Genomic DNA, 27790 nt, shown 5'->3' on the forward strand with positions numbered 1-27790 from the left:
TTTTAATTCCCACTTTTAAAAAGGAACCAGAGGCTAGGCGCAGTGGCTCATACCTATAATCCCAGCACTTTGACAGGCCAAGGTAGGTGGATCACCTGAGGTCAGGAGTTACAGACCAGACTGGCCAACATGGAGAAACCCCATCTCTACTAAAAATACGAAAATTAGCCAGGCGTGGTGGCGGGCGCCTGTAATCCCAGCTACTCGGGAGACTGAGGCAGGAGAATTGCTTGAACCTAGGAGGCAGAGGTTACAGTGAGCCAAGATTGCACCACTATACTCCAGCCTGGGCACAGAGCGAGACTCCCATCTCCACAAAAAATAACAAAAAGTGACCAGAGGGTGTCTAGAAACGCTTTTACCTTATTGTTCAGAGAACCCTGCTCTATGGTGTTGGAAAAATAAGCTCGGGAGTACTCAGCTGCTTTCCTCTGCTGTCTCTACCAGCTCTGAGCATGCGGCATGGCTGGCCACCTTGATATATGACCTCTGAGCTTCACAGACTTTTGAGGTAGGTGATATTGTTGAAATCTTTCATTCAGTAAGATCACCTAACCTGCCCAAAGCAAGGGTGGCTAAGTTATTGCCAAACTGAGACACTTGTGAGAATAAAAGACCATGCTATTCTACTTATGCCAGCACAAACAGCATAAACCAGGACTGCTCCAGATACAGCAAGCAGGAAGTGTAGGCAGCCTCCCTCTGGGCAAAGAGTTGGCAGGTGGTGCTGAAGGACCACAGATCGTGAACTGCCCTACGGCAGGCATCTTACACAGTCAAGCTCAGGCCTCCTGGAGGTTATAAGCACCTGCAAAATAATTCCCCAACATCTTGTCCAAATAATTTCTCTCATCTTTATTTTTATAAAAACGAAACAAAAAAACAAAGTCACCACCAACCACATGACAACTCGCCAGGCAAGGCCTTGCTTCCCTCCCTCCTTCACGTCCCGTGTGCCTAGTCAGCAGGGTCAGGGAGGCAGTTGGCACTGATGTTAGCTTCATCCAAAGGGAGTATTAAAGAGAGAGGCTTGGGAAAGGGAAGGAAACCTGGCCAGGCTTCTCAGCATTGAGAAGTCACTGAAAACTGATTTGCTTTCAATAATTGGTGTGTCTGAAATGCAGGGAGGGAAGACCATGCTGTCAACAATCATAACCCGCTTTGTACAGGTTGGCCCCAGGGAGAGGTGGGTCAGAACTGTGTTTAAAGAAAGGAGAATGGTTTCACGAGCTTGCTCAGCTCTCCCGGAGCAAAGACTAAGGTGCTACATATTGCCTGTTAGGCTTACGCTACAGCAGGTCTGGGGCTACAGGTCTAGAGTCCTTGTTAGTGCATTTAGTGCTGGTGAGAAGGGTGGGCCCCAGCCTGGGATGCTGAAGTCCTCTAAAGACAAGGCAGAGACACAGCCTCGGATTCCCCCGTCACCTTCCACTGAATAAGGGGGATGGAGAGGAGGTCTCCGTGGTTGGCCTCCCACAAGCCCAGATGCCTGCCAGCCTGGGCCTGCTTCCTTAGCGCTGTGAGAGCTTGTGTCTGATGGGCAGAGAGGAGCAAGTGTAGTCCCTGCGGGGCTGACTCCATGCAGGGCTCCCCAGCTCCGGGCTTGCAGGGTGACCCTGCTCTGTGACCCAGCAGCGGCTTCAGCCCCAGAGGGGGCCATGGCAAAGGTTGTTTAGGCGTAGCCACCAGCCATCTGACTGGTAGCTGCATTGCTGCCTACTCCTCGCCAGGCCTGGTAGCTGAAGAAGGCGCTCACTCCATAGGCGATCATCACCAAACTCGCAAAGAACTGAAAGAGAGGCGAGAAGGGCTTAAGGAGCGAGAGGGTGACAGTGACACAAGTTCCAAACAGATCTCAGGCCCAGACAGGAAGAGTTGTGGCAGCTGCACCATCTCACACTTAGCCAGACACATTTCACAGCTGTTTATCGTGGGGCTGATGAGCACCAGCGTCCAGGGATGCCAACATTACCTTCTAAGCACGGGAAACAGCTAAGGACCACAGGCAGGCCTTCAGATTGTGATGAGGGCAATGAAGGAGAAGGTAAGAGTGACAGAGGGGACACCTAGCAAGGATTTAATTCTTTTTTTTTTTTTTTGAGACAGAGTCTTGCTCTGTCACCAGGCTGGAGTGCAGTGGCACAATCTTGGCTCACTGCAACCTCCACCTCCTGGGTTCAAGGGATTCTCCTGTCCCAGGCTCCCGAGTAGCTGGGACTATAGGCACGTGCCACCACATCCAGCTAATTTTTGTGTTTTTAGTAGAGATGGGGTTTCACAAGAATTTAGTTCTAAAAAGACAATATTTAAAGGCCACCCTAGGAATTCTCTAGAACCAGTTCACGCCTCTATACTCAAACCTGCAGCCACATTCAGAAGCTCCCCACTCTGTCCCCATCACTGAATTTGCTGATCTCAAAACTGCCCTTGTCAGGAAGAGTAAGGAACCCAAATGAGGGTTAGTCGAGGCCCTGCCCTCCCCTGGGCTGGGCCGTGGCTCCAGACCTGGTGCCCAACCTCTCAGAGTGGGAGCCTCCTGTCTATCAAAAGGGACTGGTAGTCCCTTCCTCTCCCTCACTGGGGGTGTCACAGATCCTGGGAGGAGATGGTGTGCAAGGCCTGGTGGAGTGAAGGGTGACAGGCGTGGAGGGGACTGCAGCCACTTCACTGGCTACCTGACGTGGGCCCAGAGTTTGGGTTTCATGGGACAGCCTATGAATCTCCCAGAATGGTTTAAACCAAAAGGCTTTTGCACATGCACTTGTCAGAGGGAGAGCATGCAGTTTTTCACATTCTCCAAGGTGGCACATGACCCTAAGTCAGTGTGGCACAACTGATTCACAACGAGTTTCTATAGTCATCCCAGGCCAGGTGTGGTAGCTCACACCTGTAATCCCAGCACTTCAGGAGGCCAAGGCATGTGGATCACCTAAGGTCAGGAGTTCGAGACCAGTTTGGCCAACATGGTAAAACCCCGTCTCTACTAAAAATACAAAAATTAGCTTGGTATAGTGGCCTGCACCTGTAATCCCAGCTACTTGGGACGCTGAGGCAGGAGAATCGCCTGAACCCAAGAGGTGGGGGTTGCAGTGAGCTGAGACTGCGCCACTGCTCTTCAGCCTGGGCAATAGAGTGAGACTCCATCTCCCAAAAAAAACAAACAAAACAAAATACAAAAAAATTAGTTGGTGTGGCAGCACACACCTGTAGTCCCAGCTACTCAGGAGGCTAAGGCAGGAGAATCACTTGAACCCAAGAGGCGGAAGTTGCAGTGAGCTGAGATCACGTCACTGCACTCTAGCCTGGGCGACAGAGCAAGACTCCTTCTCAGAAAAAAGTTAACCCCGGACTTCCATTGGCCACCACACACCACTCCCCACTGTTAATTACGGAAGCCTGGAAGCAGCCTGGCTCCCCTCTGAGACCCACTGAGCATTCAGGTGACAACTCAGGAGGTGGCAGGTGCCTGGCTTCAGACCAAGCGAGCAGCAGGAGTCCTGGGGCCGAGACCCTGCAGACCACTGAGGGAGCCCAGGAAGCAGACTCACCGAGGCAGCCGCACGCTGGTTATACGGCCGGGTGCCCCTCAGGGACGTCAGGTCAACTGCCGCAGAGCAGGCGATGAAGGCAGTCACGTAGAGAACGGTGGCACTGATGTTAAAGATCATTAACTGCAGAACATGGAGGTAGGGAATGGGGAGAGAAAAGGCTTCAGACACAAAGAGAGGCCACGCATGGTGGTTCATACCTGTAATCCCAGCACTTTGGGAGGCTGAAGTGGAAGGATCACTTGAGCCCAGGAGTTGGAGATCAGCCTGGGCAACATAGGGAGGCCCCATCTCTACAAAAAATAAAAATGTTGTCCAGGCGCGGTGGCTCATGCCTGTAATCCCAGCATTTGGGAGGCTGAGGCAGGTGGATCACGAGGTCAAGAGATCGAGACCATCCTGGCCAACATGGTGAAACCCCATCTCTACTAAAAATACAAAAATTAGCTGGGCGTGGTGGCATGCGCCTGTAGTCTCAGCTACTCGGGAGGCTGAGGCTGGAGAATCGAACCCAGGAAGTGGAGGTTGCAGTGAGCCGAGATGGCACCACTGCCCTCCAGCCTGATGACAGAGTGAGACTCCATTTTAAAATAAAAATAAAAAATAAAAAAGTTAGCCAGGCATGATGGCACATGCCTGTGATCTCAGCTACTTGGGAGACTGAGATGGGAGGATCACCTGGGACCAGGAGGTTGATGCTGCAGTAAGCCATGTTCACACCACTGCACTCCAGCTTAGGTAACAGAGTAATAAGATTCTGTCTCAAAAAAAAAAAAGACACACAAAGAGACCAACAGTTGGGGCCTCCTGGTTCTCACTGGCACTCCCCTTGAGTAGTCATTGGATGGGGACACAAATCCCTGGGGACCACTGACAGGGCCTCAAGAGGTCAAGGTCCAGGGAGTCAGCCCATCAGCTGGAGATCCCCAGGAGGGCTGCTGAGCAGGGAGCTGAGGGAGGGGAATGACAGGAAGGCCTCAGTGATGGAGTAGGAGCAGTGCAGACCCAGTCCTCAAAGAAAGAGACCAATCCATGACTCATCTTTTCGTACCAGCTAAAGAAATACAGGCCACTCTTCCGAGTGTGGCCCACAGCCAAGCCCAGACAATCCCTGGTACCATTGCAGGGCTTGGCTCTGTGGCTGGTCCTGGGGCTGGGCCTCACGTCCCTCTCCGCCTCCAGGGGGAAGAGTTTTGTCTCCCTTTGGGTCACATCCTAAGCTCAAGGCTCCAAGCAAATGCCAGGGTCAGGACCAGGAGGACCAGACAGTCCCAGCTGGATACAGAACCAGACTGGCAGGAAGGGGTCCTCTGCTGACAACCAGGCCACAATTCCTCATCCCAAACGCTTGGTCCCAGAGCCCATTCACAGTCTTCAGGCTTGGTGGCTCATGCCTGTAATCCCAGCACTTTGGGAGGCCGAGGCGGGCAGATCACGAGGTCAGGAGATCGAGACCAGCCTGGCCAACTTAGTGGAACCCCATCTCTACTAAAAAATACTAAAAATTAGACAGGCATGGTGGCGGGCGCCTATATTCCCAGCTACTCAATAGGCTGAGGCAGGAGAATCACTTGAACCTGGGAGGCGGAGGTTGCAGTGAGCTGAGATTGTGCCATTGCCCTCCATCCCGGGCAACAATGCAAGACTGTCTCAAAAAACCAACAAAAAAAACAGTATTCAGACAAATGGCCCTCAAACATTTGGTTCATCTAATATACTTTTTAAAAATCAGCAACATTTTAAAATTAGATTTCGTGAAAACCCGAAGACTTCATGTAAAACTTTCATATTAAAAAAATCTTGGCTGGCTGTGGTGGCTCATGCCTTTAATCCCAGCACTTTGGAAGGCTGAGGTGGGTGGATCACTTGAGATTAGGAGTTCAAGACCAGCCTGGTCACCACAGTGAGACCTCTTCTCTACTAAAAATACAAAAATTAGCTAGGAGTGATGGGTGTACGTCTGTAATCCCAGCTACTCAGCAGGCTGAGGCAAGAGAATCACTTGAAGCCGGGAGGCAGAGGTTGCAGTGAGCTAAGATCACGCCACTACTCCAGCCTGCGTGACAGAGCAAGACTCTGTCTTAAAAAAAAAAAAAAATCTTGGGGCTGGGCGCAGTGGCTCATACCTATAATCCCAGCCCTTTGGGAGGCCGAGGCAGGTGGATGACGAGGTCAAGAGATGAAGACCATCCTGGCCAACATGGTGAAACCCCATCTCTACTAAAAAATACAAAAATTAGCTGGGCATGGTGGCACGTGCCTGTCGTCCCAGCTACTCAGGAGGCTGAAGCAGGAGAATTGCCTGAACCCCGGAGACGAAGGTTGCAGTGAGCTGAGATCGCACCACTGCACTCCAGCCTGGCACCTGGTGACAGAGTAAGACTCTGTCTCTTTTTTTTTTTGGACTCTGTCTCAAAAAAAAAAAAAAAATCTTAAGATATGAAAAGATTTTGCGCCAAGGGGCTGCATTTCCATAGCAATAGATGAAGTGAGTATAGAGGCAGCTCGCGATGGGCAGATGGGTGCTGGGTTCTCCAGGGTCCTTCCTGACCCAATTCACTCACACATCTTGCCTGGATCCAGTAGGGGTCTGTAGCCCCCATGCCAGAAAATCCCAAGTTGGCCATGCTATTCCAGCCTTCTCTCGATGCAGTTAAACCCTCTTTGACCCATTTGTGGAGGGTCCAGAAGCACAAGAAGCAGTGCCCTGCCGTCGTGGCAGAGGGAGCCTCCTTCCACTGACGGCCAAGGCTGGAGCCCAAAGTCTGCATCTAAAAGACACACAGGCTTTTATCTCCGGAGATTTCTCTCTTAGAGGCTCCTGGGACATGAGGGAGGGGGTGGACCCTGGGCCCGGAAGTCAGGCCGCCACCTCCTCGCCCCCACATCTTCCCTGCAAGCCCAGCGACCCCTGCAAACGCTGCCTGTTTCTGCCAGGGATGTGGAGATCTAACAAACCCATTCTGTCTTGAGGATGACTCACGTTTCCTCGGTTTAAAAAGTCATTGAATTCCAAACAATGCCGCCTAGTCCCAGCCTTGCTTGTCTTACAATCATGTGCCTCTCTTGCCTCTCTTCTCATTGAAAGCCTCAGACCCCAGCTGCAGGGGTTTTCCGGGTCAGAGGGAAAAAAAAAAAAAAAACAGCAGCTTTCTGTGCGTCTGGCCGGGGTACTTCCCATGTCTGCTCTCAGCCCTGTGTCCTGGGGCAAACCTGGGATGCCTGGCCGAGAGAGGACAGGCTGGGAGACTGGGCCTCAGAGCCTCACCTGGAGGCAGCCGAGTGCCTGAGCTTGTCTTGCACTCTTGAAACCCTGGCCTGGGCAACTTCTGACAGCTTGCCCCAGCCTCCAGCCACAGGGCTGTCTGCCTGGGCCCAGGTAGTCTCACAAACCCACACAACATAGGCGCAAATTCTGACCACCCCCAAAGGGAATTTTTTTTTTTTTTTGAGACAGATTCTCCCTCTGTCGCCCAGGCTGGAGTGCCATGGCACGATCTCGGCTCACTGCAACCTCCGCCTCCCAGATTCAAGCGATCCTCCTGTCTCAGCCTCCCCAGTAGCTGGGACTACAGTTGTACACCAACACACCTGGCTAATTTTTGTATTTTTAGTAGAGATAAGGTTTGACCATATTGGTCAAGCTGGTCTCAAACTCCTGACCTCAGGTGACCCACCTGACTTGGCCTCCCAAAATGCTGCGATTAGAGGCATGAGCCACCACATCTGGCCAGGAAAAATATTTTTAAGATTCCAAATGGCCTGTTATAAATCCACTCAACTGCCCCTCACTTCTACTCCCCTCCTGGGACAAAGTCAAGCCTGTGTCCTTCCTGGCTCATGGTTCTCAGAAAAGCAGGACACCTAGGCTGAGTGTGGTGGCTCACTCCCGTAATCCCAGCACTTTGGGAGGCTGAAGTAGAACTGCTTGAGCCCAGGAGTTCAAGACCAGCCTGGGCAATAAAGCAAGACCCCTCCTCTACAAAAAAAAAAAATACAAAAATTAGCAGGGCATGGTGGCATGTGCCTGTAGTCCTAGCTACTGGAGAGGCTGAGATGGGAGGATCCCTGAGCCCAGGGGTTCAAGGCTGCAGTGAACCGTTATCGAGTCACTGCACCCTAGCCTGTACATAGTGAGACACTGTCTTGAAGGAAAAAAAAGAAAGAAAAACTGGACCCCTGAACCATCAATCCTCACCTCCACCCCTGGCTCTGCAGACCAGCTTAGGTCAGTGAGGATGTCAGGCAACCCCCTGCACCCTGCCATTTCTTTCAGGGAAAGTCACAGTGGTCCTGTCATAGCCACTTCCAGTACCCTCACCCAGACTCACCACCAGTGGCCAGGGCACTACGTACAACTTCATGTGCAGCTGAAACAGGTAGAGGATGAAGAAGACGATTGTCACCAGCCAGAGGAAGACAGCGACGAACATCACCCAGCCATAGGCCGGGTACAGGTGGTATGGGGTGTCTGCAATCAGGGCCCACACCAGCAGCCCCAGCACCTAGGAAGGTCAGACAGGGCAGGGTCGGCCAGGGATGTGGTTTCATTTCTCATCTAGCTAAGTAATACTGGCCAGGCACAGTGGCTCATGCCTGTAATGTCAGCACTTTGGGAGGCCAAGGTGTGATAATTGCTTGAGGCCAGGAGTTCAAGCCTGGGCAACAAAGCAAGTCCCTATCTCTACAAAAAAAATTAAGGTCTGGTGCAGTGGCTCACGCCTGTAATCCCAGCACTTTGGGAGGCCTGGGTAGGCAGATCACCTGAGGTCAGGAGTTCAAGACTATCCTGGCCAAGATGGTGAAACCCCATCTCTACTAAAAACATAAAAATTAGCTGGGTGTGGTGGTGCATGGCTGTAATCCCAGCTACTTGGGAGGCTGAGGCAGGAGAATTGCTTGAACCTGGGAGGTGGAGGTTGCGGTGAGCCGAGATAGCACTGCTGCACTCCAGCCTGGGCGACAAAAGCGAAACTCCATCTCAAAAATAATAATAATTTAAATAATTAGCCAGGTATGGTGGTGTGCACCTGTCATCCCAGCTACTTAGAAGGCTGAAGCAGGAGGATCACATGGGCCCAGGAATTAGAAGCTGCAGTGAGCTATGATCATGCCACTGTACGCCCACCTCTGAGACAGAGTGAAACTGTCTCAAAAGATAGAAAAAATTTTAAAATGAAATGCTGATTTGGCTCCTGCGGTACACCACTGTGCTGGGGCCCTGACCTGCACTCTTACTCCTCTTCCAGGTCTCAGCTGAGATGTCAGGTGCTCCAGGACACCCCCCATGCAGCCAGCCTGCATCTCGGAGCCCTCTTCAGAGCTCGCAGGGCCACCCCGCTCAGGCACCCACCATCCAGGGCCATAATCGTTCCCTTCCCCAGACTGCAAGCTCTGCGAGGGCAGGGCTGTGGCTGTCACAGCTGTGTCCCCACACACAGCACAGGACCTGGGCCCTGCCAGGGGCTCAGTTAAAGCTGCTGAAAGGAAGATCAAGTCACCAGAGCCCCAGAGGCAAGAAAACAACAGCCCTGTGTCCTCCCTCCCAGCTGGGCCCAGCAGAGAACGTCACAAGAGCCTCTGGGTGAACTCCTGCCTGACACCCCATGTCTCTGGCTCTCCCAGATGCCCTTCTATACAGGTGTTGCCATCTCACAGGAAACTGGGCCTCTGAGAAGCCAAGGGGCCTGCATGTCACACCGTTCCCACGTGGCAGGATGAGCCCGAGCATCCCAGCAGAGCATGGGTAGTGAGTAACAGCACCGACTCTGGAGCCCAACTGCCTGGCTTCAACCCCGGCTCTCCTTACCAGCTGTACGGTTATGCACTTGGCCTTGGACAAGGGCATAAACACCCTGCACTTTCGTCACCTTGCTTATCAAACGAGTATAATGACCATTGTTACCTCACAGGGCTGCTGTGAGGACCTACAAGTTCATGCACATAAATGATTGCAACAGAAGTGTTTTTTTCATTATTATTATTCTAGAAGTCCAAGGTGGACTGCACAGGCCCCAGCCCTTGCAGCCACAGAGAATCCTCTGAGGGCAGGTTTGTCAACTCACCAGCAGACTGTCTCGTGGTGCAGCCCAGCAAAGGGCCAGCTGAAGCAGGGACCAGCGAGCTCGTGGAGGCCCCTAGAGGCACGTCGCATGTGGCCGTCCTGGGCCTCCCCAGCCCCTCCTACCCCTTGCTGGTGGAGATGCTCTAGGTTGGAGTATCCTCCCTTCTCCATGAAGGCAATCTCAGGAATCCCTGGCCATGGAGGGGACATGAGGGTCTAGCTTCGGAGAAAGGCTCTGTGCCCAATCACAGAGGTGTCCTCTTCTTCTTCTGGTCAGCACCTAGGTACATGGCACCAAGGCTGCACAGTGACCTTAACACCAGCCCAAAAACAAGTCAGTGGGATCGGAGAAGCGGCTCTGGAGCAGGACCGGCCTCTGGCTGCCAGGCTTTACAGACAGAAAGTCCTCCTGGCCGTTCCCAGCAGCTGAGGGGCTGCCGCCAGCCCCCAGAGCACCTGAGGGCCTGGGACCAGAGCACAGCCAGAGCTGGGTGCCTGCTGGGCACCCCACCCCAAGGCACCCCCTCTGAGGACCAGAAGGGAAGCTCCTGCGTGGATCCCTCCAGACACAGGGACAAGACTGGGGACCTGTAGCTGAGCTACAGGGGGACCCTCGGCCCTCACAATCCTCCTCCCTCCGACTCCTCACCAACCCCCAGGGGTCTGGCTCAGGAAGGGTGTGGCCCAATGGGGAAGTGGCAGGTGGGGCCCTGAGCTTGGAAGTCAAAGGCTGTGTGGCTGGGTGAGGCTGAGCGAGCACCTTCCCTGCTCTCCTAGGAAGATTCTGGCTTTTGTTCATCGCTTATCACCAGTGTCCAACACATAATTTACACTAAATACACGATGTGCTTAGGAACTAACAATCCTATTTCTCCATCCATGACAGAGATCAGAACCCTGCCCTGCACAGGTGCTGTGTATTAAAAGAGGAAGCAGGGTGGGCTGGGTGCGGTGGCTCATGCCTGTAATCCCAGCATTTTGGGAGGCCAAGACAGAAGGACTGCTTGAGCCCAGGCGTTCAAGACCCCAGCCTGGGAAATATACAGGAAGCCTGTCTCTACCAAATAATTTAAAAATTAGCCAGGTGTGGTGGTGGTGTGCCTGTGGTCCCATTTACTCAGGAGGCTGAGGAGGGAGGATTGCTTGAACCTGGGAGGTTGAGGCTACAGTGAGCCATGATTGTGCCACTGCACTCCAGCCTGAGCAAAAGCAAGACCCGGTCTCAAAATAAACTAAAATAAATAAAATTAAAATTAAGAAAAATTAAATTAACAAAATAAAATAAGAAGCAGGTGTCCATCTATGAACTGCCCCTGGCCTTGCCTCCCCACAACCCAAGTAAAGGGCTCAGCCCAAAGTGCGAGGCCCAGGGAAGGGTCCTTCTCTCCAGGGCTTGGCACCTGCTCTCCCCACACTGGGATGAAGCTCCAGGGACCCCCCCACACACACACTGCAGCAACCTGCCAGCCTCTGCTGCTCATCAGCACTCTCCTTTCATTGCCAAAAGCAGGCCAGGTGAGGGCCAGGGGCGGGGGGGCGAGGAAGCCAGGGCGGAGCCACAGGCCCTTGCCCACTGTCACACACCAAGCTGGGGGCAGAGCCAGGGCAGGATGTCTCAGAACAATACCCTGCCAGAAACAGCCACACCCGGCGAGGCCAGGGGAGGTCAGTGTTCTGAAGGAGAATAAACACTTCAGGCAGCACCCTCCCGTACCTCCTCCAGGTGAGAACTGGGCATGTCCAGGATAAACAATTAGTTTTTCATTTAAAGCCAATTCCTTATGGGCCTCTGCTGCCATTATGTGGTTTGCTTCCAACTAACTAAAAGGAAGTCAGAAAATGCAATGAAGCAAAAATCCACAAAAGACCAATTCAGGTTTCCAATATGGTACGCCTATCAATCACTTGTCCCAAGACTCACAGCCTAGGTCACAATGACCACTCAATGCCCTCCCGCTCTGCGCCAGACCCATCACCAGACCCTCCTCAAATGTTCTATTTGTTAACCTCATCTTCCAAATGGAAGCTCAGGAGGAGATGTCCCTTTGGTCACTGTGGGTAAAGGACAGGGCTGGAGGCTGGGCGTGGTGGCACATGCCTGTAATCCCAGCACTTTGGGAGGCTGAAGTGGGTGGATCACTTGAGCTCAAGAGTTCAAGACCAGCCTGGGCAACATGGGGAAACCCCATCTCTATCAAAAATACAAAATTTAGATGGGCATAGTGGCATATGCCTGTGGTCCTAACTTGGGAGGCTGAGGTGGGAGGATCAATGGAGCCTGGGACGTCAAGGCTGCAGTGAGCCATGACTGCACTACTGTACTTCAGCCTGGGTGACAGAGAACCTGTCTCAGAAAATAAATAAAAATTTTGGCAGGGCGTGGTGGCTCACGCCTGTAATCCCAGCACTTTGGGAGGCCGAGGCAGATGGATCACGAGGTCAGGAGATCGAGACCATCTGGCCAACATGGTGAAATCCATCTCTACTAAAATACAAAAAAAAAAAAAAAATTAGCCGGGCATGGTGGCATGTGCCTGTAGTTCCAGCTACTCGGGAGGCTGAGGCAGGGAAATCATTTGAACCCAGGAGGCAGAGGTTGCAGTGAGCTGAGATCACGTGCCACTGTACTCCAGCCTGAGGACAAAGCAAGACTCCTTCTCAAAAAGAAAAAAAAAAAAATTTTTTTAAAGGATAGGGAAGGATAGGAACCCAGATCTGTGCATCCCTGGAACCTGTGCTACTATGAGTTATTTAATGAAGTGTAAAAACTAGGACACTTTAGCTGGCTCCAAGAGCAAGGCTGGGCTGGGCACCCAGGCTCCTCTAGCCCCTGCTCTGCCCTGTGCCGCGCTCCAGCCCCACCCCTGGTTTCCAAATCAGAGTCCAGTAGATGAAGCCAGTGATAAGCAGTGGGAATTTTTGGCATTCCTTCTGGCTGTGCTGCCTGGCTCTGTGCCTGGGGAGCTGCCTCGGTTTCTGCCCTAGAACAAGGAAGGTCCATTCCTGCATTTGAACCAGACAAACTGGTTTCTCTTGGTCCCTGAGACCCCAGACCAGTCCCCCTAGAGAGACCCTGCTCAGGACTGGGCACCCAGCATAGGCTTCACTGTGGGCATCTCTGTGGTTCATACATTTAAGAAATGTCTATGGAGAAGGGGGAGGAGGAGGAGGAGGGGCAACGGGGTCACGGGTGTGATTCTGGATAAGGGGCCAAGAAAGATCTCACTGGCAAGGTGACGATGAACAAAGACCTAGGGAGGAGAGGGAGGGCAGGGAGGGTACCACGTGGGCATCTGGGAATAGACCTCTGCCTTCACCCCTGGCCTGTAGGTCTTTCTTGCTTATATGTTATCTGTCCCGCGTTTCTCCGGAGGTGTCTATACGAACAGCTCCCTGTCTCCTATGCACACAGCCAAACCGCATCCTTCCCTCCTTCCCAGCTCTCTGAGATCCGGCAGGTAAACAAAGGGAACTGTCTGGAAATCTCAAGGGCATGGGGCCTTTTATTTTTCTTTTCTCAAAACCTGAAGAATTTGGATTAGGAACATTTACATATGTGTGTGTGTGTGTATATATATATATATGAATACTGCAGTGTCAAAAAGGACCTTTGCATCTTCAAAGACTTTCCAAACAACAGGGCAATAAAGAGATGGTCTTTGTTAAAAGCACCTGCAGGATCAGAGAGGAGAATCATCACAAACGCCAACCAAGAGGCACTCCTTGCTCCAGCGCAACCCTGTTATTACCATTTCCCCAGAAGTTGCCAACACTGACAGCCACACAGGCCAGGTTCCTGCAGGGTGCATGCCCTTCACTGACTCTTTGAGAGAAGTTTTTCCTCGTCTCTTGTGGTTTGCAATGCTTTCCCCAAAATATGTTCAAGTTCTAACCCCTAGTACCTGGGAATGTGGCCTTATTTGAAAACAGGGTCTGGCCAGGCATAGTGGCTCACACCTGTAATCCCAGCAGTGTGGGAGGCCAAGGTGGGTGGGTCATTTGAGGCCAGGAGTTCGAGACCAGCCTGGCCAATATGGAGACACCTGTCTTTACTAAAAATATAGCCAGGTGTGGTGGCATGTGCCTATAGTTCTAGTTACTCAGGAGGCTGAGGCAGGAGAATCACTTGAACCCAGGAGGCAGAGGATGCAGTGAACTGAGATCACACCACTGCACTCCAACCTGGGTGACAGAGTGGGACTCCGGTGGCTCATGCCTGTAACCCCAGCACAGCACTTTGGGAGGCTGAGGTGGGTGGCCTCACCTGAGGTCAAGAGTTTGAGACCAGCCTGAGCAACATGGAGAAACCCCGTCTCTACTAAAAATACAAAGAAATTAGCCGGGTGTGGTGGCACGTGCCTGTAATCCCAGCTATTCAGGAGGCTGAGGCTGGAGAATCTCTTGAACCCAGGAGACAGAGATTTTAGTGAGCCACAATCATGCCACTGCACTCCAGCCTGGGCAACAAGAGCAAAACTCTATATTGGATTGGAGGCATCTCTAATGCCTCTAATTGGAGGCATTTGTAAGTCAAGGCTTGCCAGTCACCACCAGAAGCCAGGAGAGGGGCATGGGATAGACTGTCCCTCAGAGCCCCAGAAGAAAGCAACCCTGCCAACACCTTGATTTCAGGAACTGTGACAATACATTTCTGACACCCAGTTTGTGGAACTTTGTTATGGCAGCCACAGAAAATGAACAGGTTTTTCTCAGCTGTTCTCTCAATCTGTAGATGGGTATCATGACCTATTCACCTGAGTGATGCTGGCTGGCATCGGTTCTGTTGGAGGGGCGGCCTATCAACTCCCTGAGTTCAAGCTCTGGCCCTGCCAATTTAACTAGCTGTGTGGCCTCAGGTAAGTGGCTTGACCTCTCTGCGCCTTGTCTTCATCTTCTTTCATCTTCGAAACGTGTCTGCCACCTAGGGTGGTTTTGTTTTGTTTTTGAGACAGGGTCTCACTTTGTTGACCAGGCTGGAGTGAAACGGCACTATTACAGTTCACTGCAGCCTCGACCTCCTGGGCTCAAGCAATCCTCCCACCTCAGCCTTCCGAGTAGCTGGGACTACAGATGTGCACCACAACACCTAGCTATTTTTTATTTTTGTAGAGATGGGGTCTCCCTATGTTGCCCGGGCTAGTCTAGAACTCCTAGGCTCAACCAATCCTTCTGCCTGGGCCCTAGGGTGGTTCTGAACAAGGTACTTAGACCGGCAACCAGCATAGGCTTAATATTCTCTACGGCCAGGTGTCATGATCACCCGAGGGCTTAAGAACATGGGTTTTCGGCTGGGTGCCATGGCTCACCCTTGTAATCCCAGCACTTTGGGAGTCCAAGGCGGGCAGATCATGAGATCAGGTGTTCGAGACTAGCCTGGCCAACACAGTGAAACCCCATCTCTACTAAAAATACAAAAATTAGCTGGGCGTGGTAGCTGGCGTGTGTAATCCCAGCTACTTGGGAGGCTGAGGCAGGAGAATCGCTTGAACCCAGGAGGCAGAGGTTGCAGTGAGCCAAGATCGCACCACTGCACTCCAGCCTGGGTGACAGAGAGAGACTCCATCTCAGAAAAAAAAAAGAACATGGGTTTTCGAGTCAGCGCCCTGGGCCTACTTTCCTGCATTTGTCATAGTGTGTGTGTCTCCTTGGGAGTGTGAGGCCTCACTGAGAGAATGACAGTATCTACATTCAAGCACCAGCACAGCCCTGGCACAGATAAGGACCCACGCCAGTGCCAGCCCCACCCACCTGACAGATATTGCAGTGTTGCTGCCACAGGAGGCCCCGGAAATCCAGCCCAGCCCTCCGACCTCCCCTGGAGCAGCACTCCCTCAGCTCCTCATGGGCTGAGAGATCTTGGGCCGACTCCTGCACACCCTGGGACCCCCGTCTTCCCCCGGCACAATGGGAGCAGAGATGTTTGACCCGCTGTTCTCTGAAATTCCCCATGGCCCGAGGTCAACACTCCTCAAGATGGGCCTCCTTCAGGGGCTCTAAAGGAAGGGATTCGATTAACCCTATGGGCACTGAGCTAACTGTCACGCAGAGACAGTCACCCCAACTCTTTTCACCCTCCTCACTTCAGGGGCACTGTCAGACCTTTGTGGGCTCGCTGTGTGGCCTTGGGAGAGTCACCTAATCTTTCTGGTCTGTTTCCTCATCTGATAAGTGAGGGAACTGGGGTAAGAGGAACACTAGGGAGACACTTGGTCACCTCACAGGCGTGTCATGCAGATGAAACCACGTGAAAGAAAACATTAAAAGCCATAGCAGTCGTGAGCAGTGGTGAAGACTGTGAGACAGTTTAGGGCTCGGGCGGGGGAAAGCCCAGAGGGAGGAGCCGTGAGGCAGGAAGGCAGCCCGGGCCTGGGGGATGCCAGAGCTCAAGCTCAGCAGCTGCCAGGGCCGGCAGGACACAGGAATGACTACAGTGGGCTGGGGCGGCGGGCAGGGGGTGTCTCTGGAGCGGCTGCTGGGCATACAGGTCTGGGGTAACCAAAGTTTCTAATTTTTCAAGAGACACTAGAAATCTGGATTTTATGTGGAAATCAGCTATTTTTATTTATTTGTTTTTTAGATGGAGTCTCACTTTGTTGCCCAGGCTGGAGTGCAGTGGTGCGATCTCGGCTCACTGCAACCTCTGCCTCAGCCTCCCGAGTAGCTGAGATTACAGGTGCATGCCACCACCATGCCTAGGTAATTTTTATATTTTTGGTAGACACAGTGTTTCACCATGTTGGCCAGGCTGGTCTCAAACTCCTGACCTCAGGTGATCTGCCTGCCTCAGCCTCAGCCTCCCAAAGTGCTGGGATTACAGGCATGAGCCACTGCACGTGGCCAAAATCAGCTTTTTAAACCTGAGTGACTATAACAAAGGTTTTGGAAACAATGTGACAGCCTAAGGGGCCAAGGCAGCGAGTCCTTCCATGGCCCCTAAGTTCATCCACAGCCCCCTTTTCCAGCCCCTGAGTCCATCCCCAGCTCCCGAGTCCTTCCCCAGTCCCCGAGTCCACCCAGTGCCCCTGAGTCCATACACAGCTCCCAAGTCTATCCACAGCCCCCTTTTCCGGCCCCCAAGTCCTTCCCCAGCTCCAGGCCTCTCTCTCCCCACTGCTCCATCCAGGAAACCCATGCCCAGGGTGACAAAGTGAACCCTTCCTGAGGTCCCTCTCACTGAAGACACATCTGGGCAGGCCAAGGACACTCAGAACTCGGCCTGGCCAGGCTTGGCCCCCACCCCCGCCCTGGCCCTTGTCCCAACAGTGAAAGGGACTTTATGGGGACAAAAAGCTGCCCATTGTGTCACACGAGACAAAGGGGCAGGGGACAGAGGCTCCCATTGCCTGAGCTGGCCACGACACAGCCACACACCACCCCCACCCTATGTGAGAGGACGGGCTGGGAGAGGGCACCTTGGAATTTCCATGCTGTGCACTCCAGCATTCGAGGATCCTGGAGTCATCCTTGCTCTCCAGGAAGGTAAGAACAGACTCGGAACCCAGCCCCAGACCCACCAGACCTGAACAGCCCTAAGCTCCCTTTTGTCATTGGAAAATAATGGGCATGTAAGTCACAAAATGGAGTCATTCAGTCATTAAACTGTGCCAGGCACTGTTCTAGGCCCTGGGAATGCAGCAGGAAGCTTGGCAGCCATGGTCGCCCCCCAGGCCATGGCCACCCCACCCCCACCTCCAGAGTGGGCCCTGCTTCCTGGGGCTATGGCAGGAGGATGATGCTGGAGGCAGGACCTCAGACCTGGTCCTCCTCCAGGGCGTTCATCATTTGGCCTGTTATTCCTGAGTCCGGGGTCTCAGAGCAGAGAGCGTGTCAATGCCAAAGGCAGGAGAGGTTGCAGCACACCTACCCTAGTGGCTGGGCCGCCCAAAGACCCCCAGCGAGTCCTGCGGCTCCCACGTGTACTTGCAGTCAAGGAGCCACTACCACCTCATCCTTGCTGTGGGGACTCCCCTTAGGGCTTTAGAAAAGTCTTCCCAGCCGGGCACAGTGGCTCATACCTGCAATCCCAGCACTTTGGGAGGCTGAGGTAGGAAGAATGCTTGAACCCAGGAATTTGAGACCAGCCTGGGTAACATAAATAAGCAAGATTCCCATCTCAAGGCCAGGTGCGGTGGCTCACGCCTATAATCCCAGCTCTTTGGGAAGCCAAGGTGGACGGATCACAAGGTCAGGAGTTCCAGACCAGCCTGAATAACATGGTGAAGCCCCTTCTCTACTAAAAATACAAAAATTAGCTGGGTGTGATGATGTGTGCCTGTAGTCCCAGCCACTCAGGAAGCTGAGGCAGGGGAATCGCTTGAACCTGAGAGGCGGAGTTTGCAGTGAGCCGAGAGTGCGCCGCTGCACTCCAGCCTGGGCAACAGAGTGAGACTCCATCTCAAAAAACAAAACAAAACAAAAACAAAATTACCAAGGCATGGTGGCACATGCCTGTGGTCCCAGCTACTTGGGAGACTGCGGCAGCAGGATTATGTGAGCCTGGGCAGTGAAGGCTGCAGTGACCCATGATCGCACTACTGCACTCCAGCCTGGGTGGCGGAAAAAATGGGGGGGGGGCAGTGCCCCCATTCTGCCACCCTCACACAGAGTGGTAGACGTCAAAAAGCTTATCTGGTGTCTGACCCTGGCCCCAGTTCAAAGCTGGAACAACCCAGAAAAGGCCTGGGTCTGTTCCCTAGCAGCTCAGGCTTTGAGCCCTGCCTGACCTTCGACCTGTCTCCCTGCCAGCAACTTCCTTAGACACTCTGGGGTGCCCGCCTGGCCTCTCCCCACTAGACAAACAGGAGGGACCAACCCATCCCAACAGCAAAGGGCCTGGCCTGGCTTCTGTCACAATCAGGGCTCAGCCCACTGGGCTGCCAAGAAAGACAGCCCCCACCACCACCCAGTTTCCCAATCGCCATAGAGACCTGGGCCACCAGCAGCCACGGGGATCCCTCAGACAACTTCTGAGTGGGAAATCAGGGCCCTGGTCCTCACTGAATTCTGCCACAAACAACTCACCAGCTGATAAGGAGTGACCAAATGCCTGTCCCTGCCAGGATAACAGCAGCAGTCTAGGAGACTTTATCCCCGTCACCTGTCCTCTTTCCATTCACAGATGGTTGGGAAAATTACCCAAGGTCCCTCAGCTGTTAACACTGAACTCAAGGCTATTGCTCCCTGCTGTGTGATCCTGGGAAACTGCCTTTCTCTCTCTGGGCCTGAGGACATTCAAGTGCCACCTTCATAGCTTTTGCCGTATCCACAAACCTATACTATTTTTTATTTTTTAGCAACAGCGTCTCACTCTGTTGCCCAGGTTGGACTCTAGTGGCGTGACCACAGCTCGCTGCAGCCTTGAACTCCTGGCCTCAAGCAATCCTTCTTCCCAAGAGCTGGGACAGGTGCACACCACCACACTGGATAATTTCTTTCTTTTTTTTTTTTTTTGAGACGGAGTTTCGCTCTTGTTACCCAGGCTGGAGTGCAATGGCGCGATCTCGGCTCACCGCAACCTCCGCCTCCTGGGTTCAGGCAATTCTCCTGCCTCAGCCTCCTGAGTAGCTGGGACTACAGGCACGCGCCACCATGCCCAGCTAATTTTTGTATGTTTAGTAGAGACGGGGTTTCACCATGTTGACCAGGATGGTCTCGATCTCTTGACCTCGTGATCCACCCGCCTCGGCCTCCCTAATTTCTTAATTTTTGTAGTGATAAGATCTTGCTCTGTTGCCCAGGCTGGCCTTGAACTCCCAGGCTCAAGTGATCTTCTTGTTTCAGCTTCCCAAAGTGCTGGCATTACAGGTGTGAGCCACCACATCTGGCCCTATTTTTTTTACTCAATATTTTCATTCATTTCAAAGTTTTAAATGTAATTTTATCTTTGAAAGATGTAATATAGGTTGAGCATGGTGGCTCATGCCTGTAATCCCAGCACTTTGGGAGGCCGAGGTGGGTGGATCACGAGGTCAGGAGTTTGAGTAGCCTGACTAACATGGTGAAACCCCGTCTCTACCAAAAATACAAAAATTAGCCAGGTGTGGTGGTGCGTGCCTGTAATCCCAGCTACTCAGGAGGCTGAGGCAGGAGAATTGCTTGAACCTGGGAGGCAGAGGTTGCGATCAGCGAGATAGTGCCATTGTACTCCAGCCTGGGCAACAAGAGCAAAACTCCATCTCAAAAAAAAAAAAAAAAGAAAGAAAGATGTAATATATAGGACATGATAGGTAACCAAATAGCGTATTCAGCAGGTCTTCCATTTGATACTCAACTTCTCCAGCGGAGCAGCCAAGAGCAGGTTTTGTTTGTTTGTTTGAGGCGGAATCCTGCTCTGTCACCCAGGCCGGAGTGCAGTGGTACAGACTCAGCTCACTGCAACCTCTGCCTCTCAGGTTCAAGTGATTCTCGTGCCTCAGCCTCCCAAATAGTTGGGACTACATGCACATGCCACCATGCTAGGCTATTATTTGTATTTTTAGTAGAGAAGAGGTCTCATGATGTTGGCCAAGCTGGTCTCAAACTCCTGATCTCAGGTGATCTGCCCGCCTCGGCCTTCCAAAGTGCTGGGATTACAGTTGTGAACCACTCCACCTGGTTCAAGAGTGGTTTCTTATGTGTGTCTCCAGGGACTTCACACACACACACACACACACACACACACACACGCATTTCAGATAAGTGTCTTTTATCTGTGTATTTCTTCCACATAAATGATAGCATGCTACAATTTTGCACCTTGCTTTTTTCACTTAAATATGTAGCCTGGAGATTGTCCATCGTTACACAGAGCTGTTGCACTGTCTTCTTTGAGGAGTAGGGAGATATCTTTTTACTCACTACATCACACACCACTGTACAGATGTATCATAATTTATCTGAACCAGTCCCCATTGATGGACTTGTATATATCACATAAATAAGCTAATTTTAAAAGGAAAGTTAAATCACTAGTAAGTGGGAAACCTGTACTGTCTGTCACAATAGAAGCTAACAATGTAACAAACATGTAACAATGTCAATACATTCTACATAGATACAACTGGAGTGAAAAAGACTGGACTATGACTCAATTTCCAGAAACCAGAAAGAAAAAAGGAAGAGGAATGAAATAAATAAATTCAGCAACAAAAAAACTAAAAATTTTGCATGGCAAAAAAGAAAAAAAAAAAAAAAACACCATGGTGGGGGCTCCCAGGAAAAGAAACAAATTAGGAAAAAAATACTTGCAAATAATCCAGAACTCCTAGCAATTATTAAAACAAAGACCAACAACAACTCAGTAGAATGAGCAAAGAATACAAACAGACAAGGACATACAAATGGCTCTTAAACATCTTTTAGAGCCTGATGTGGTGGCTCACATTTATAATTTCAGCACTTTGGGAGGCCGAGGCAGGAGGATCACTTGAGCCCAGGAGTTAGAGAGCAGCCTGGGCAATATAGTGAGACGATGTCTCCACCAAAAATTAGCTGGACATGGTAAGAAGCACCTGTAGTCCCAGCTACTTGGGAGGCTGAGTGGTAGGATGGCTTGAGCTCAGGAAGTTGCAGTGAGTACTGATGGTGTCACTGCACTCCAGCCTGGATGACAGAGTGAGATCCTTTCTCAAAACCAAACAAACAGAAACCCAAACACATTTTTTAAAAGGTCAACCTCATTGATAAGAGAAATGACAATAGGCTGGATGTAGTGGCTCATGTCTTTAATCTCAGCACTTTGGGAGGTTGAGGCAGACGGATAACCTGAGGTCGGGAGCTCGACACCAGCCTGGCCAACATGGCAAAATCCCGTCTCTACTAAAAATACAAAAATTAGCTGGGCATGGCAGCGCACACCTGTAATCCCAGCTACTCAGGAGGCTGAGGCCAGAGAATCACTTGAACCCTGGAGGCAGAGGTTGCAGTGAGCCAAGATCACACAGCTGCACTCCAGGATGCATGACAGAGTGAGTGAGACTGTCTCAAAAAAAAAAAAAAAAAAAGAGAGAGAAATGAAAATAATACTACATTGGCCTATCATTTTGATCTATCAGATTGGGGCACATTCAGAAATGTGTTAAATCACTATGTTGGGAGGCTGTGGGAACAGGCACATTCCAGGAGGCACGCTGTTCCGGGCAGGAGGGGTGTGACCTGTCCGGAAGGCATTTGGCAATCTACATCACAATCCCAAATGCATCTACCTTTCCACCCAGTAGCCCCACTTCTGGAACTGTATTGTACAGATGCACTTGGTGGCATTTCTTGCAGCGGAGTGTCCAATAGCAAAGGAATGGAGAACCCAAAGTGTCTGTCAACAAAGGGGGTGACCACACAGTCACACCACAGCTGCATGATGGAATACTACGGAAGCCCGTAAAGAAAGAAGCAATTGCGCTCCACACACTGAGACAAAAAGACTAAGACTCATTTTTTAAGTGTAAAAGAAAAAGTGCAGAAGGATGTGGCTAGACTATATATCTTGGGGAGACTATATAAACTAGGGAGAGATAGGAATCTAGAGCCACATTCGCATCGACCTCCTTAAAGAAAGTCTTAAAATGGGATAAATAAGCTAATTTTAAAATTTAAAATTTCCTTTTAAAATTAGCTTATTTATCCCATTTTAAGGAGATAATCTATCTCCTTAAAGAAAGTCTTAAAATGAGAGTGGGCATGAAGGAGTCAACTCTAACCAAAAGGGAACAGATTTTTCACTGTACTTTTCCCAGTCTATTTTATTCTTGAGCATTGTAAATATATTACCTATTAAAGAAATTAGGGGCCGGGTGCAGTGGCTCATGCCTGTAATCCCAGCACTTCGGGAAGCCAAGGCGGGCGGATCACCTGAGGTCAGGAGTTCGAGACCAGCCTGGCCAGCATGGCAAAACCCCGTCTCCACTGTAATCCCAGCCACTTGGGAGGCTGAGGAAGGAGAATTGCTTGAACCCAGGAGGCAGAGGTTGCAGTAAGCCGAGATCACACCACCGCACTCCAGTCTGGATGACAGAGCAAGACTCTGTCAAAAAAGAAAGACAGAGACAGAGAGATGTGAGAGAGAGAGAGAAAAGAAAAAGAAAAGAAGGAAGGAAGGAAGGAATTAGGTAAATAAAGGTATGAAAAACATAGACACAGCTGGCTGTGTGCTGACACAGAATATCCCTAGGTATAGTGCCGTGGGGGAAAAGCGTGGCTTGGCACATGCACAGAGAGCACCCATCTGTGGTTGTTTCAGTGAGGATATGGGTTTCATGTAGAAGTATGCATCCACTCACCCTGGAATGAGACACATGGCATGTGGTTGCCTGGGGTGAGGGCAGCTTCAGGGCGTGGTCAGGCAGGGATGAGAGAGATTACGTTTTCAGGATGACCCTTTCTACCATTTGAGTGCTTTGTCTTGTGGCTGTGTACTTTTTTTCAAAGAATAAAACAATTCCATCAGTAAACAGCAAAATGAGCTGAGGCGACAGGGACACTATGGGTTGGTTACTCTATAGCAGTTTACAAGGAAGGAAGACAAGTCTCAGAACATGAGTGGCCGGGCATGGTGGCTCATGTCTATAATCCCAGCACTTTGGGAGGCTGAGGCGTGATTGTTTGTGGGGAGCCCCCAAAGCCTTTTCACAATAAGTATAACGTAGCGCTGTTAGGTGACCATTTCTTATTTTTTCAATCCTCCCCAAGCCATGGGGAGAAGGATGACCTTATCTGGCTTAACTGATAAGTAAACAGGCTCAGAGAGGGTGAGGAACTCGTCCAAGGTCACACAGGATAAGGTGGCAAGCTGGCTTTGCACTTTGATCTGGAAATCCAAAACCTGGCTCTAGCTGTGTCTCCTGATCTTGTTTATTTTGGGGATGGGAGGTTCTAGAGTGCTTTGGAGGGGGAAAAGGGGGACTTCAGGAAGGGAGACTCATCAGGGGCCAAGGCCATCAGGGAGGGCTTCCTGGCATAAGAAGCGAGAAGGAGGATCAGGACAGACCAGAGCTTATACAGAGGCCTGACAGTAGGCATGCTCGAGGCCCAGGACATGGAAGCTGTGCAAATGCCCTGTGGCAGTAAGGCCATTTGGTTTGACATCTCTGTCCTTCCATTTTGCCCCACCTCCTGGGATTGGGGGTGGCCACACAATTCCCACTTTGCAGGTGAATAACAGATCAAAAGCCTCACCTAGCTGGGCAGGTGGCAGGGTGGCACATGCTTGTAGTCCCGGCTACTTGGTTGGCTGAGGCGGAAGGATTGCTTGAGCCTAGGAGTTTGAGGCTGCACATCACAGCACTCTGGCCTGGGTGACAGTGAGACCCCTACTTCAGGACATATTCTGACACCGAATGGAAAGTATAACTCCTCCAGGAGTTGGGGGCCTTTCTACCCACCTCCTCTTCCTCCCAAATACCAGGAACATTCATCAAATTCCGGGAAACAGATGGGTTTGATGAGGAGTTAGCTCCCATATTCTCATTTATTTCCTGCTCCATGCAGCCTTCTCTGATCCCTCTGGGAGAAGCACATCCTCTGGGCACCTCTCTCACTGACCAAGAGCCCCTGGAAAGTGGGCACTGGGCCCGAGGTCCCCACCTTTATAATGCCACTCCCTTTATAATGTCAGACCCTGGTCAGGTAGCAGCAAAGCGGCTCATGGTCATTAAGACCATGGGCCAGAAAAGTCAGAAAAATCACTCCTGTGGAGGAGGGCTATGAGATCTTGGGCAAAGAACTGACCTCTGAGCCTCAGTTTCCTCACCTGTAAAATGGGGCAGACTCTGAGGATCTAAGGCCCTTGGCAAAGAGCCTGAGCCTAGTGCTGGCCTGATAGATGGGAGGTACCGTGGCTTCCCAGCAGATGGCGGTGCCTGTGTGAATGAACCCCCACATGCCCCATTTCAGACCCAGTGGAACTGCCTGTTGCCAGAGAAACAGCTCAGGATGCAGCTTCTCCAACAAGCAGATTTCTAAGGCACTAAAATGTGCAGGTCATTTTCAGAACTCTGATGGGAGACCCTTATCCTTCCCAAAGTCACTGCAGGTAGGGGGCAAAGAGAGCCCGCTTCCTTCACACCCAGTCCCTGAGAGTCAAGAGACCCAAGTGCTAAGCTCCATGACAGGACTCCTGGCGAGTCCTTCTGGCAAGACCTCAATGTCTACATCTGTGTGATGGGACCCAGATGCTCAGAGCTGCACTGCTGAGCCCACAAGGGATGCCCCTCTACCCCCACTTTCCCCAATCAAGAACACAAGCCTTCTCTAGAGGAAGCTACCAAGACTCTTGCAGCCCACGCATCCCCCTCTTACTCCAATTCCTTCCATTGCCTCTATTGCCCCTATTGCTAGTCTCTGCAGCCTTGAACTCCCAGACACAAGGGGTTCTCCTACCTCAGTCTCCCAAGTAGCTGAGACCACAGGTGCATGCCATCATGCCTGGCTTTTTATTTCTTCCTTTTTTTTTTGTAGAGACAGGGTCTCAATATGTTGTCCAGGCTGGTCTTGAACTTCTGGCCACAAGCGATCCTCCCGTCAGGGGCCGGCCTCAGGATCTACCTTACCAGGGATGGTGAGGGATCCCTCACAGGGATCTTACCAGTCATCATCCTCTGCCCAGCAAGATCTCTGCTCTGTTCCAAAACCTCTTATGGCCACCAACAGAACCTACTCCCTATAGCTCACTAAGTTGACACAAGGCCCACGGCTTCTGTCCACACCAGAAACAAGTGCTTCAACTCCAGCATCACCAAACTGTTGGCTACTCCCTGCAAGTTAATTCAACTTTCTCATCACCACACCTTGGCTCACACTGTGCCCTGCCCTTGGAATACCCTTTTCCTGCCTCTCTCTGCCTCAGATTTCAGTGAAGTCGCTGCTCAGAAGCCACCTCCTCCAAGAAGCCTTCCTGATTGTGGAATTGCTCTCCTCCTCCTCTGCCCTTTTGTACCACTTCTCACACCACCTGCCTCTCCCCTGGTCAGCCCGGCAGCTGCTCAAGGCTGTGCCCCTCACAACCAGCCTAGAGCTGAGCATTCTAGCAGTGGTGGGGTCAGTGGCTCTCCCCACCTGTAGAATTAAATGATTCCAGGAACTAGATTTCTTCCCTCAGAAGATAGAATCTTCTCTGCCCCAAAAGAGAAACAAACAAACTCTGGGAGAAGTGTTAAAAATGTAGATTTCTGGCTCTACTTCCTGAGATTCAAATTCCAATTGCACATTTTTTCCGGGGGTGGAGTCCAAGAACCTGCATTTTAAACAAACCCACCAGGAGATTCAGAGGCTGGGGAGGGGGCCCACGAAGAGAGATCTCAGAAATCCTGAAATGACATAGCACTGACCCAGGTGGAGGGGGCCCGCACCTGGGGAGGTCGGGAGAGGAACACTGGACCTCAGCGCAGGGTCTGGCACCAAAGCAACCACCCTGCCCTCCAGCTTGGGCCTGGCAGCCCTGCTAGCACCCAGCAGTGACAGTGGAAAATGTCCACTCGCTGGATTGTAAAGGAAAATGAGTCCCAGCCCAACTCCAATTCCACCTGAGTCCTTTGAGAATGTATCAGGCCCTCAGCTGGTGGAGAAGCCTCCCTCAGGGGCACCCACCCAGCTTCCAGACCCTCACAAAAGCGTGGCAGAGGAAGAAGCTAACACCCAGGTCTGTGGCTGGTGTGGGAGTGGAGGATGTCCCGACGGGTCCACCTCAGTTGGGATCTGTACAGGGCTCTGGGAGACAATAGGAGTCTTGCCCTTGGCTATCCACAAACCCCTCCTTCCAGCGCAGGGCGAGCTATCTGGGCCCTGTGGAGCCGGCCAAACCTGCTGAAACCTGGCGGGTCACCCAGAGAAAGCTAGAAGAGCCCGGCTACCCCGCGGGAGCCCACAGGGTAGTGCCTGAATGTACGTGTTGGGGGGTCGGATGTGCCCTCTCGATTAGTTGAGGAATGTTCCGGGGTGCGGCCACGCAGAGCTGCTGGGAGCTGGGCAGAAGGTGGTCAGAGAGTGGACTTAGCTTCAGGCTGGGTTCCCTAGAGGGCTGGGGGCATTGTCCTGGCAGAAAGAGGGGTGAGAAAGAGAGAGGAGGGAAGGGAGGGGTGGGAAAAGTTGGGGGGGCTGTGCGCAGTGACTGTGGCTCCTGTGGAGGCTCCTCTGTGGCCGCTGGTAACCACCTTGGAGGGGCCCGATAGGGCACGGGCAGTGGACACTCTGAACAAGGTGACGCGCTCGCAGGGACGGCCACGCGGAAGGCTACTGGTGAGAGGACTGCAGGGCGATCTTGGGGGCGTCCGTGCGGGAAGCGCCCCCGGGGTACGCGCTGCGCGTCGGTGCGCGTGTGAGCCCGGGTGGGGAGCGCAAGGTTCGCGAAGACTGAACGCAGCCCGTGAGTCCCTCACCCACCCTGGCCGGACTGGGAGCCTCCGGCCAGCCTGCGGGCCCGCGCGCGCTCTCACCAGCTGCAGCAGCATGAGCGCCCCGAGGCGGGAGCGCACGAAGCCCAGGTCCGGGCGCAGCGCAGACACGGAGGCTCCAGCGCCCTGCGCGGGACTGCTGGTCCGCGTGCTCACTTTCGACGGGAACTCAGCCATGGCGGCTCCGCTTGCCTCCCGAGGTCGCTCCGGCCGCCGTCGCCGCCCCTCCAGCGGTGGGTGCCGGCTCCCGCGCCGCTCTTCCCCGAGGCTCCCGATCCCGCGGCGGCTCCCGGCGCTGCAGGAAGCCTCGGGGCTGGGAGCCCGGGGCGCCAGGTGCGGCCGAGATCCCGGCCCCGCCCCTGCCGCCGGGCCCGCCCCCTTAACCCTTTGTTCTCCGCCACCGTTCCAGAGGCGACCAATTCGTGAGCAGCCGCGTCCACTCCCCGGACCAGTCCGCAAATCGGCTCCGCCCGCACCAGCCTAGACCGCTGCGCCGGCCTCCCGCCGGGCAAGCCACCCGCTGGGAACTTCCCGGCACTCGCCCAGGCCGTGGTGATTTCAGCGCCTGGGGATAAACTGGTAGTGGGCTCGCGAGGTGTGTGTTTGGCGGGGGGCGGCATTGCTCTCTCAGGCGCTTCCTGCGCGCCGTGCGCCCTCTGCCTAGGCCCTGCGCAGCGACTCCTGAAGAGTCCCGGGGTATCTGGGTGCAGTGGCTTCTGCCTCTGATCGCAGCACTTTGGGAGGCTAAGGTGGGAGCATAAATTCAGGCCAGGAGTTCGAGACCAGCCTAGTAACATAGTGAGACCCCTGGCTGTATT

At 52.5% G+C, this 27790-nt stretch overlaps 1 protein-coding gene across 1 annotated transcript; it reads right to left on the reverse strand.

Annotated features, from left to right (window-relative positions):
• Positions 1 to 840: 840 nt before the first annotated feature.
• On the reverse strand, positions 841 to 27281 carry PLLP (plasmolipin). The gene is made up of 4 exons (XM_012447888.3): positions 27015 to 27281; positions 7880 to 8053; positions 3549 to 3671; positions 841 to 1789 (listed from the first exon to the last, which is right to left on the reverse strand). The coding sequence occupies exons 1-4, from the start codon at positions 27147 to 27149 to the stop codon at positions 1673 to 1675; spliced, it is 549 nt and encodes a 182-aa protein (XP_012303311.1). The 5' UTR covers positions 27150 to 27281; the 3' UTR covers positions 841 to 1672.
• Positions 27282 to 27790: the final 509 nt, after the last annotated feature.

The sequence above is a fragment of the Aotus nancymaae genome, unplaced genomic scaffold (genome assembly GCF_030222135.1).
Source record: "Aotus nancymaae isolate 86718 unplaced genomic scaffold, 86718_ANA_hifiasm-v0.15.2.pri h1tg000030l, whole genome shotgun sequence".
In the NCBI taxonomy this organism is placed as follows: Eukaryota; Metazoa; Chordata; class Mammalia; order Primates; family Aotidae; genus Aotus; species Aotus nancymaae.

What these genes read in the sequence shown, in the direction of transcription:
- PLLP (XM_012447888.3), bottom strand. Translation starts at nt 27,149, where the DNA reads ATGGCTGAGTTCCCGTCGAAAGTGAGCACGCGGACCAGCAGTCCCGCG. An exon ending in CGCTCATGCTGCTGCAGCTG is followed by an intron (nt 8,054 to 27,014) that starts GTGAGAGCGCGC and finishes TGACCTTCCTAG; the next exon opens with GTGCTGGGGCTGCTGGTGTG. An exon ending in ACCAGCGTGCGGCTGCCTCG is followed by an intron (nt 1,790 to 3,548) that starts GTGAGTCTGCTT and finishes CCTCTCTTTCAG; the next exon opens with TTCTTTGCGAGTTTGGTGAT.